Source organism: Engraulis encrasicolus, chromosome 22 (assembly GCF_034702125.1).
Source record: "Engraulis encrasicolus isolate BLACKSEA-1 chromosome 22, IST_EnEncr_1.0, whole genome shotgun sequence".
In the NCBI taxonomy this organism is placed as follows: Eukaryota; Metazoa; Chordata; class Actinopteri; order Clupeiformes; family Engraulidae; genus Engraulis; species Engraulis encrasicolus.
In genome coordinates this window covers 47,087,488-47,100,189 of record NC_085878.1, presented here as the reverse complement: position 1 = coordinate 47,100,189, position 12,702 = coordinate 47,087,488, and the positions used below count along the sequence as shown (strand labels likewise).

General features: G+C 41.9%; 1 protein-coding gene across 1 annotated transcript in view; it reads right to left on the bottom strand.

The window, feature by feature from the left end:
* Nucleotides 1-312: 312 nt before the first annotated feature.
* Nucleotides 313-12,702, bottom strand: part of LOC134438583 (semaphorin-7A-like) — a 17,047-nt gene continuing 4,657 nt past the window's right edge. Inside the window, exons 10-14 of the mRNA XM_063188176.1 lie at nucleotides 11,302-11,500; nucleotides 6,173-6,288; nucleotides 4,991-5,142; nucleotides 3,704-3,750; nucleotides 313-1,820 (exon numbers count right to left, since the gene is read on the bottom strand). Of these exons, the coding sequence (XP_063044246.1) occupies nucleotides 1,465-1,820; nucleotides 3,704-3,750; nucleotides 4,991-5,142; nucleotides 6,173-6,288; nucleotides 11,302-11,500 (870 nt within the window). The 3' untranslated portion in view covers nucleotides 313-1,464. The remainder of the gene's footprint in view (nucleotides 1,821-3,703; nucleotides 3,751-4,990; nucleotides 5,143-6,172; nucleotides 6,289-11,301; nucleotides 11,501-12,702) is intronic.

The window sequence follows — 12,702 nt, the reverse complement described above, 5'->3', positions numbered from 1 at the left end:
TATGCTTTACAATTCAAAATAGATTTTTGCCATCAGAAGTAGTTAGTCATAATGTTTCAATTGGGCCTTTCAGACGGGCCGTTGAAGATATTCCATAATAAGTTTTGTCAGTGTGACTGATAAGTAGGCCTATGCAAACTATGAAAGGCAAATTCTTAGCTCTTAAGAAACCTCATACTCACTGTGCACACATAAAGTGAACAGACATCCATGCAAACTCAAGGACAAAACAAAAGTCTTTAGAACCACAAGGAGTATCTCCACAGAAAACACAAAACTAACTGCATCATATTTCTCTGCACAAACATAATGCATTAGTTTCATTAGGCCTACATGTTGTTGACTCGATAAGGCAAATCGTAAACTAGTCCCCCTGTGATGACTATTATTAGTCCAGCTAATCATCGTTCTCTTCCTCCAACAGCAAGTTCTGCAATGTGGGGGTCATGTGCAGCATTTCTTCCATCAGGGAGTCCTCCAAATGAACAGCATTCATGGCTTTGCTGATAGTCTGGCATACAGGGCCTTTCCCAGTGGTCAGACAGTCCTCAGAGGACGATGGTGTTAAGTGTCTTGCATTTAGTACAATGGCCCACAATTTAGAGTGCTCCACACAAAAATGTGCAGGCTTTTTTATTCCCAGTCCCCCCGCCCTGATTCATACAGACAGCTTATGGAGTTAAGCTCTCCCCTGACACCAGTTTTTGAGATGTAGTCGAGGTGACATTGAGTCAATTTTCTGAAAAGTCAACTCGTGAAAATATTGCATATATTGCTGAACAAACTTATGTGGTCCTGATCCTGGTTTATTCAATAAATAATAAACATTAATTTCACAAAGTGCTGAAATGAAGAAAAAGGTTAAACACAAAAGCCCTATGTAGGGGCACAGGCTGATACAGCATAGAAAACAAAAATCGTTTGAGGTAGTTTAAGATACATACAATCTTCACATTCCAGTTAGTCACAGTTAGTGTCGTGCTATGCTAACTACATGTTATCCAATTAGCAACATAACAGAACGTCCAATTTGTAGAACGCAGAACCTGTAACAGAATTGAAGTGGACAGGCCATCAAGGAAGCAGCCTAGTGAATTATAAACATCATAAACATGAAACATGTAACAAACATGAGTAGTTTTGAATGGATAGCTCAATCTCAGTATATCACTGATCTTTGAAGTACATTGTTGCATAGGATATATGATGTAATATACTGTACATTCTCAACTTACGTACGGTAACTGTGTTATAAAAGAATGAAAGAAATTTAATCATTACAATGTAATTTCAGTGAAGATCTACTTCATGCTATGAGCCCTTTCAAGTCACTCAGAGCCAGCTCTAAGTGAATGGCAGTCTGCCATCAGAGCCAATCACAGCTGCTCAGTACTAGCCATATAGATATACTCTTTGTATCCTTGGTCTATGACCTACCCAGCAGGTCATTGCCCTCCCAGGACGCTAGCTGAGCAGTAGACCCATAACCACCACTGAGACCAGAGCCAGAATGTTGCCCCTGGTCCCCTGCCCTCCACTTGACAGCCTGAGTGAGTACTGGGCCACAGTCTTGTTGTAGTCCCCCTCACTGGAGACACAGCGGTAGAGACCCTGATCTGAGGCTCCCATGTCCTCTATCAGCAGCACCAGCTGACTCTGGTCCCTGTCCATCAGAGCGCTCCTCTCCTGCCCGTCATGCAGCCAGCGGTACTCGGCATGCTGGGACAGCACAGGGCACGACAGGTAGTGTCTGGAGGACTCCTGAATCCCAAATGTGCCCTTCTTTGCTCCGCCTCCTGTGCTGGGACTTGTCACCCCATCTGGGATGAAAACAGAAAGGCTTTATAGACACCGCTTCAAACATATCAATTAAATGTTATTTTTTATTATTGAACTAATGAAGAGGCCATATAGCTGAGGAAAACTGTTTGCAAATACACTTCAGTAAGTCTGAACCCCATATGGAATGTATTTCATTGATTTTTTTATGAATTACTTTGCTGAGAGACACATTTGGATGGGGTGGAGAGCTGCGGGGGCACTGACAGAGTGACACTGATGGTGAGAAAGAGAGAGGAAGAAAATGAAAGAAAGGGGAGGAAGGTAGAGAAAAGATGGCCCAAGAGAGAACGCAAGAGACCCCTTTTCCCTCTTTTTTTGTGATTGTGTTCATCGACTTGTCATACATTAGCTTGGGCAGGACCAAGCATGAAGAACATATGAACTGGACTGAGTCCTCCAGAGATGTGATCATGTTTCATGCCCAAACAGGATTACGTAATGCTATTGCAGCGAACTGTAAAATATACTGCACTGATCCACCATGCTTACAATGTGCCCACACTATCCAAAACTTTTGGATAACATACCCCCTGGCACACATCTGGTGTGTGTGTGTGTGTGTGTGTGTGTGTGTGTGTGCGTGTGCGTGTGCGTGTGCGTGCGTGCGTGCGTGTTTGTGTGTGTTTTGGGGGTTGGGGGGAGTACTGACTACTACTGTTTTGTCTCTTTTTCATCTGCTGATGAGTCATGACATTGTTAATCTAAGACTGATTTCATAGTGAGCAGGACCATACAAGAACATGAGGTGAAGTCGACCACATCCTGCTGTTCATCTGTTTCATGCTCAGACTAGATGGAGAAGGAAATGGGTACGTGCTTCACTGATTCACACCCATACAACGTGTTGCACCAAATCATTTCAATATGGTAACCAAGGTAATGCATACTACACATCACCAGTGCAACAAAGTGGGATCAACGCCGGTCTCCTAAATCAGCATGACTTATTGACCCTTCAGAACCCCCACCCCCTAGTCTCCTAAACGGGCATGGCAACCATATGATGGCAGCATAAAACCATATTTATTCCCGAAGAAACTTTTTATGAACTGTCTCTTTCCTTATCAATCCTCTGTGTTCTGCATCCATCTCATCTTCTGATGAGACATGGTATGGGCAGGAAACATGAGTCATTAGAGAAAAGAGAGTCTTGGTTTATGATTATGATTAGTTTATGTCCAGATCGGATGGAGCAGGAAATGGGTATGTGCTAGGGCTACACGATTATGGAAAAATTATTATTATTTGGATCAAAATTGAAATCACGATGAACAAAATAGAATAGAGTTGAGTGAAATGTATTAATCCTGAAGGAAATGTAGGTGTCTAGTAGCATAAACACAAATTAATTCACACATATTTAACATTCACCTATTAAGAGTCTCTCAGAGCAGTAATGGGGGGAGGGGTTGATCAGCAGGCATAGGCAAGTCAGATAACAGGCACAGATGGTTGGGAATGGGATTTCACAGATCAGCAGCCTCCGTAAAGGAGAAAATTAGAGATAGGTGTGAGAGGTAGAGATAGTTATGCTGTCCAGTCACCTATGACAATCTCTCTCTGTGTGTCATTTTTTTGTGAACTATTAAAAAGCTGGATGGCCCAGGGGACAAAGGGCCTTCGTAGCCTCGTCAATTTGGGTGAATACCACATGCTCCCTCACTCAGACCATTGTGTTGTGTTACTGAAAAACAAACTTGATCCAAACCATTGCTGAGTCAACTGATCATAAGACAAGTAATCAGGTCTACTGATTAATGAGATAAGTTATCTGTGTTGGAAGGAATTTGTTCTTTTTACTTCACATTTACATTTGACTCCTCGGCAAGTGTACAAGTGAAACAACTCAAATGATACTAACCTGTGCATTTATGGAAATCTCCATCTTCAACATATTGAATGGTGTTCCTGTGAAGACAGGGAAAACTTAGTATTTACCATAATTTTGTTAATGATGTTAATAGACCCGATTAATGTGCACACTGCCAAAAAAAACCAGCAAAACGGTTTCCGATCAACAGAAGGACCAGCCAACCTACTCTCCTGAGTTTTGCCTTTCATGGAGAATATAAGTTTTATATGTAACTTATGACTCAAAGCAACTATGTAAATGCATTTGCATGTAAGCCTCGATCACATTGTGTATAGTCAGCAATAGCACTCGTTCACTTTGTGCAAACACATTAGCTGTATTGAGGTGGTTTTCTCAACAACGTTGTTGGTTGCAATGCAATTTCTAATAGGCAACCTAGTAAGTTGCTAACTGGTTAGCATGACACTTTCGAGAAGCAGGGTCCTGGACTGAAGTTGCAGTTGTGCTGTTTGTTAACCTTCACAGTTTCTTAACTAAGTTAACTTTCAAGACGCCATATCTATCTATGCTTGAGCTGGCCCAGTCCAGAGCCAGACTCTATGGCATGATGTGTGTGTGTGTGTAGTCTTATCCCTGTCCTAATGTACTTTTTTTTTTTTAATTCTGTGCACATCTGTTAGAGATGTTGGCCATGATTATGTCCTCGATTTTAAGTCGCTTTGGTTAAAAATCGTCTGCCAAATGCAATTTAGTAGTGCAATGTAATGTTTGCAGAAGGAGATATGTGCTCTGAGGTTTCACAGTAGTAAGTGAGAAGTATCAGCTGTTCTGACCAACTTCATCAGAAACCAGTAGTAGCTACTACGTAATTCGCATGCATGGGAAACAGACTTCATAAGAAAAACAGACTAATACGAATACATGGGAAAATGATAACAGTCTTTTGCGGAGCCTAAAATAGATAGCACTATAGTGTAGGAAAGAGCTAGAAGGAGTCATCCGGTGTGTGTGTGTGTGTGTGTGTGTGTGTGTGTGTGTGTGTGTGTGTGTGTGTGTGTGTGTGTGTGTGTGTGTGTGTGTGTGTGTGTGTTTGTTTGTGTGAGGACGAGAGGGTAAGAAACATTAACACATAGTGGATGTGTAAGAGGCTGCACCACATATTTCTGAGGACATCAGAGAGAGAGAGACAGAGAGAGAGAGAGAGAGAGAGAGAGAGAGAGAGAGAGAGAGAGAGATTGATATATTTGATATACATACATTATTGACCGAGAGAACGAATGATTGAGTGTCTGAGTGACTGAGTGACTGAGTGAGTGACATAGAGTGAGCCCTTACTGTGAATAAGGTGAGCACATCTTCTGTTCATGGTCCCAGCCACAGTAGGGGTCTCTGGCTAAGATGCAGTCCTCACAGCGCTTTCCGTACACACTGCAGGTCTTCAGGTCAATCTGGACCACCTCAGCACTGGAGCCCACATACAGCTTCTTCTGCAAGAGGTACAACAGAAAGGGATAAAGGCCTCGTTTAACTCATATAACAACACAGACTTTGCAGAATACAGGAGACGCGCTGTCAGCGGAGGGTGGGGGCAGATTATGGACAATTTATCCTGGGAGACGCATACGTTCAGCGCTGCAAGAGGTCGTTTCGACTTTGCAGAGGGGGGCGTAGTGGATGTTTGTGTATGTACTATGTAGGCTGCAGTTGCAGGACGAGTCTAAACCAGGCTTAACACTGAGGGCTTGAAAGAAACTGTATAAAAAGAGATCGGACTTTGCTTTGCACCAGAGGTCATGTGTTCCTGCAAATTTCGATGATAGATAGCAGTGCTAATGTGTCATCTCACTGATCTTGCTAATGACAACTAATAATAGCTAGCTTTATGTTTAGCACTGCAAAACTGTGTGCAAATCATTTGACAGGAAGTAAGACAGAAGTGATAGAAAAGCTACGTCCTGATGCAGAAGTAATAATAATAGCTTAGCGAGAACATAGGAAGTACAGCTGCAGTATATAATAATATATTTAGATACTGTATAGGCATAAATGGCTTCAGTAGTTCCTGCAATTCTGTGCAATGAAACCAATGAAGTAAGCAGGAACAAAAAAGGTACCCAAACTGAACAAAAACATCATTTTGTTAGTGTAATACCGTGTGTAGTGAACATTTAGTATGAAGCCATCATCTCATAAAGGTACGTGCATGAACATCCACGCCGAGCGCTCCCTGCATACAGCAATCTGATTCTGACTTTGAAACCTTTGGTAAAATCTGAGCGCATGTTCATTTATCAGTAGAACAATGCTGTGTTCTTCCCCATCCATATGCAGTGTTGCAGTGGTTTATGACTTCATGGGCCCCTGGGCCAGACAACAAGAAACTAAGTACAGAAGCTTGGGCTTCAGGGCCCCCTTGGCTCTAGGGCCTGGACCTTGAGCTCGGTAGGTCTATGCAGCAATCTGTCCTTAACCATAGCCTAAGGAATGCTGGGATATGTAGTGCACTGTAGGACTGACCTCAGAGCTGTCCAGCAGCATGCTGAGGATGTGGGTTCCGGGTTGAAAAGGATGATACTCAGCAATGATGAAGGGGTCAGAGCCATTCTCCAGGACTTTATGAACGGCACCACTCTCTACAGTGAACACAAACAAGCACAAGAAAACACATGAGGAACATTCACATGCAGTTCTGTTTTAAAAATATTTTGTTACAATGCGTATTGCCTTGAAAAACAAGACATCTTAGAAAATTCTACAAACATCAGATTCAGTTGAGTTGGTTCTTTGGCAGTGCTGGGTTTACAATACTGCTGACTTTTGAGTTTGAGTGTTTGTTTGTCAGCATGTGTCTGCAAGTGAGTGCTTGTGTGTCCCAGTATGCCGTGCGTGAGAGTCTGGGGGTGCACAGAGAGGATGCAGCCGGAGACAAACTAGGTGAAGGAGGCCCTGTCTCATTCACCTAATTTGTGGAAGTGAAAGTGTTGCTGTGGGAAGTCACTCAGAGCTATTTTCCACAGTGTCATCACAAGACAGGACAAGAAAAGAAAACAGTGATCAAACAAGCAAATGCTGTCTCCAAAGCTTCACAACAAAACCCTGCCAAGCAGCCTCTGGGATAAACACAACACAAAACTATTGAAAATTGAAAGTGATAGAGTGTTGTTTGGCATGACTGCAGTGTAAGTTACAATACTCAAGTTTTTACTTTGTACTGCAAATGAAAGAGCAATATTGAATTCAACTGAGCCTGCTTCGGCAAAAAAAACAAGCACACAGAATTCTTTGCAAGGCAATATGATCAGTGTGTCAACGTCAGTTCTGGCAGAGCATGTAGTCAAAGCTAACCGCTTCCAATAATCAGCTACAGTAACAACAACACAGTCTCACCCACATTAACACTAGAACTACCACGGAGGGGTCAATTGACCTTTTTACCTAAAAGCCCCACAAGAGGGTCATTTGACCCCTTGGACCCCCTGCGGACACTCCTTTTGTTGTGGAAATGTGGCTGTTAGCACCTCACAGCTGTCACTTGAGACACAGAGTGTGTGTGTGTGTGTGTGTGTGTGTGTGTGTGTGTGTGTGTGTGTGTGTGTGTATCATTTCCAATGCCTGTTGAGTGCTGTATCTCTGCATCTTCGTTCCTTGGAGAGGAGCTTCTTTCACCACAAAATTCTTGAGGGAAGTGAAGCAGTAGTCCACATGCACTGGTATTTATCCATCTAACAATTGCCAGGTTGCATTCACATGAGTCGTTATGGTCACATGGCATGGGAGATTCACACGTTACAGTTTTTCTCGATTGGTTTGGCTAATTTCTTGAAACTGAGATGACATTCTCAAAACAACACAGACAAATCCCCAAACCAACTTGCAATTTCCCAAAACAGAATGGCATTTTTCATTGCTTTCATCAGATATCAAATGCTTTGTACATGTCTCAAATGTTTAGTACATCTCTGTAGATGGATATGTACAAATACCCTTCAGTTGACACATTCAGCATAGATTTAGCACATTTTCCAAATAAATTGACCTTGCTTATGTAAACGAATTAGACAATTCTCAGTCTAATGGTTGCCCTCTCCAAAACATGTCAGCATTATTTCATTGTGTAAGTCATCATATGCAAAGTGGTCTACGCAATTCCCAAAACAGTCAAGGACATCATATTTTAAGAATTTCATTACATAGTAAATGTTCAACAGGTCAGATGGTATTGTAACTTTACTAGTTAGTAGAAAATAATTTTACAACCGTGTATACTACAGTTTCCTCTGTTATTTGGCTAATTTCATGACATTTTTTCAAGCGACATTCTGTTTTGAACAATTGCTAGTTGCTTTGGCATCTGTCCATGTTATTTTCTGAATGTTATCTCTGTTTTGAGAAATGAGCCAAACACATGAGAAACCTGTGATATATGGCCATTACTTTCTGTATATGAATTTACAGTAAAGAAAGTTACTGATAAATGTCCTTGGTAAATTATCTGTGTTGTCAAACTTCAATGGTTTCACTCACTTTTTCATTTTTATACATAGTCGAAATCTGTTATCTGAACGTAGATAAAACACCTAACCATTTTGACTGGCAGTGCTTACACAATGGCAAAGGGACAATTTATTTTGGGGGTACTGATGATATATGTGGGGAAGAAATTTAGTTTTGACACATGGGTAAACTGTTTTTGGGGTGATATGAGCGAGTGATGAGGATCCATGTAGTTACAGTGCCCTCCATAATTATTGGCACCCCTGGTTGAGATGTGTTAAAAGCCTTCAAATAAATTCAGTGTTTATTGCAGAAGAATACTGTCACACTGAAAATTGTAGGAAAATGTAGCCTTCAACTCAAATGAATTGTAAGAAAATAAAAAAATCCCTGACTAAAAAATAATTATTTTTCATTAAATCACCTGTTCCACAATTATTGGCACCCTTAACAATTCCCAGGAAATAAATATAATTGAAGCATTTCTGTCATTTCTACAGTAGTTTACAAAGTTTACCAGAGTATGTAGGAACATTTAATTAGTAATTCATCACTTCCTGTTTCCCTGGGGTATAAATATGACGTGACACCGAGGCCATTTCTCTTATCCACTCTTAAACATGGGAAAGACAAAGGAACACAGCATACAAGTGAGGCAGATGTGCGTCGACCTTCACAGGTCAGGCAGAGGCTACAAGAAGATTGCCACTCAACTGCAGCTGCCCATATCCACTGTGAGAGGAATAATTAAGAAGTTCAAAACAACTGGAACAGTGGTAAACAAGCCTGGACGAGGACCCAAGTTTATTTTGCCACCACGCACAGTGAGGAGGATGGTAAGAGAAATCAAAAGATCTCCAAAGCTCACTGTTACAGAATTACACCAAATGGTAGCATCCTGGGGTCACAAAGTCTCCAAATCAACCATCAGGCGCTGTCTACACGCCAACAAGCTGTTTGGGATGCATGCACGGAGAAAACCTTTCCTCACTCACAATCATAAACGCAAGCGTCTGAAGTTCGCCAAGCGGTATTGGGGCTTCAACTGGGACCGTGTGCTTTGGTCAGATGAGACCAAGATTGAGCTTTTTGGCAACAAACACTCTAAGTGGGTCTGGCGTACCACGAAAGATGCGCATGCTGAAAAGCACCTCATACCTACTGTGAATTATGGGGGTGGGTCAGTGATGCTGTGGGGCTGTTTCGCTTCCAAAGGCCCTGGGAACCTTGTTAGGGTGCATGGCATCATGAATGCTTTGAAATACCAGGACATTTTAAATCAAAATCTGTTGCCCTCTGCCCAAAAGCTGAAGCTGGGTCGTCACTGGGTCTTTCAGCAAGACAATGACCCTAAACATATGGCCAAATCTACACAGAAATGGTTCACCAGACACAAAATCAAGCTCCTCCCATGGCCATCTCAGTCCCCTGACCTCAACCCCATTGAGAACCTGTGGGGTGAGCTGAAGAGGAGAGTACAGAGGAGAGGACCCAGGTCTCTGGATGATTTAGAGAGATTCTGCAAAGAGGAATGGCTGAAGATCCCTCTTTCTGTCTTTTCCCATCTTGTGAAACATTATAGGAGAAGATTAGGTGCTGTTTTGTTGGCAAAAGGGGGTTGTACAAAATATTAACACCAGGGGTGCTAATAATTGTGACACACATTATTTGATGTCAAATAATTATTTCTTTATGTGGGATTTTTTCCCCACTGAATAAATGCACTTGTATTGAAGGTTGGATTTTTCTCTTTTTTTCCATTAAGGTCCCATATTATTTAGGAAAAAAATAAAATAATTGGAAGCTAAAAAACACATCTCAACCAGGGGTGCCAATAATTATGGAGGGCACTGTATGCTGAACCATCCAGTTTATTTTGACAGAAGGACTGAATGAATGCAAATGAGCCAAAGCAATTGAGAAGGATCTATGCCATTTTGATGGGACTGACTATTTATATGTGAGACGGTTTAGTGCTGATGCAAGAATGAGGTGTTTTGGGAGGTATATCACATTTTGCTAGTTATCTGAACTGTTGTGCAGAAGTGTAAGAATGTTTGGCCAAATGACCCAATGGTTATAGGAATGTCATCTCAGTTTCAAGAACTGAGCCAAACCAATCGAGAAAAACTGTAATTCAACCATTATCTGGTTGCAGTAATATGATACGTCATGATCACATGGGACATTAATTGATGACTTATATGAAGAAAATGTGCTGACATGTTTTCAGGACAACCATTACACTGAGAATCAACCAATTGGGATAGATCAGCAAGGTACATTCATTTGAAAATTCTACTAAATGTAAGCTGATTGTGTTAACTGTAGGATACTTGTACATAGCCATTTGCAAGGATGTACTAAATGATTGAGACATGTACAAAAGCATTTGCAATTTGATGAAAGCAATGATAAATGCCATTCTGTTGTGAGGAACTGCAAATTAGTTTCGGGATTTGTCCATGTTTTGAGAATTACATCTCAGTTTCAAGAAATGATCCAAACCAATGGAGAAAAACTGTAACACACTGTCCGCCAAACTGTGCTATCTGTCTTTGCTGCTGATATCTTCATGCAAGTTGCTATTTACCTGTGGTGATTTTGGAGGCTGACAGCCCTTGGAAGAAGCTGTCTGTCCCTGTTTGTCTTGGCTGTTAGCACTGTAAGGTGTGACCCCCTCACCCCACACACGGCCCCTAACAGCCTCATTACCATAACAAAATGAGTGATTAGTGTATTAGGTAAAAGCCACAGGGTCAAATGACCCCTCTCTGGTACTTCTAGGTAGGCAGAAAAATCCTGGTAGTTCTAGTGTTAAAAGGTATTGCCTTTCTTAAAGCCACTCCATTTCGTTGCCTACTGCATGCCGCATGCATCTTAGCATCCATCGCCTCCCCAGCTCCACCTTGTCATATATAACAGTGTTTCCCAACGTTGTTTGTCTTGCATACCCCCTAAGCCTTTTTTGTCTGGAGTTACCTATTACATGCTATTCAAGTTATCAGTTATTATGCTTGTTAGGGATGTGACTTACAGCTTGTAGCACCAGGAGTAGCCCTGAGCTGCCATTTATGTGTAGAAAAAAATGGAGCACAGCGGTCAATGGGATAAGTTTGGCTCTTCTATGAAATGGCTCTGGTGTGTCCTACCCATAGACAGCAGCAGGACCTTGTGAGTATCCTGTATATCTTGTCCTCCAACAGAGTCCACCTGGATGTGGGTGTAGTGCCGATGACTAACCAGCAGAGGGGGCCGATTACCCACAGGCTTTACCCACTCCACCACCTCTGGGCCTTTCTTCATGAACTTCAGCAGGTCTGGAGAGAGTTTCCGGCTGTCACTTACACACTGATTAGAACGGAGAAAGGAAGAGGTTGCACAACATGAGGCGTGTTGTGACACAAGCTGGAACAGTTGTGAAACACAGTATTGCTTCAACTGGTGAGTAAAGTGAAGTTGTGCGAAGATAGTGCTGAGCAGAGGTGGTGTAATTGAGGATGAGCATCGCTTACAGCAGTGGTGGGGAACCTTTGTCTCGAAGGCCGTTTAAGGCTCTTGAGGCCGTTATATCCGGCCCCCGATATAATTTAATGTTTTGCAACTTCACATGAAAGATGATCTTTTTTGTTAAGGAATCTTATAAAATTACATTTGCAATACAATTACGTTATTTCAGGGGACCTAGAGAAGGTGGGGTCTGTTTTAAAGGTGGCTTACTTCAATATAGCCTAAAGTGCAGGGGGAAATCCAGGTTCATGTTCATAGTACGGCCCTGGGAAGACTTTTACGGCCCTTGGAGGAATATGAAGAGGCCCCTCGAATGAAAAAGGTTTCCAACGCCTGGCTTAAGGCATTTGGAAAAAAATCAAGGGGGTACACTGAACTGTTCAGAGACTTAAGGTGTTTATGTGTTAATGTTTTGTTATAAGAAAGATCTTACATGATGTATTGATGCATTTCCACACATATTTTGTGTGTACTATATGTTATTTAGTATATACAGTAATGGTATGACTAATGTACAACAGTGCTTAAATAGAACAAAGTGTCTCTGGTGTTAAAGGTACTTGTTGAGACATGGAGCATCTCGAGGTATAAATTGCTGATTAACATTTGGAAACCATTGCCTAAAGGTAACACAAAGTCCTGTGGCTGCTTGTGAAAGATCATTACTGACATCTACAGCAACTGCTCTGATAATTGCACCAAAATGCTACAGTGGAAATGTTATTGTAATCGCTATGTACTATGTAAGGGTTAACGTTCGGCGAGAAGGTCGCTACCGTGGAATAGCAGCACGACAGAGAGAATCTTTAGACCCCGACGCGGAGCGGAGGGGTCTTGTTCTCTCTGAAGTGCTGCTATTCCACAAAGCGACCGACTCGCCGAAAGTTAACCCGCTTATTATATGGATATACTTAAATGATTCACACATGGCGGGGACATTAGGCCTATTTAATGTTAAGTCTATTATAGTTTTTAATGTCAAAAGATTGTTGCTGCGCAAAACAAAACAGTGCCGTTGTGGAACACCGCTAGGCAACAGCTAG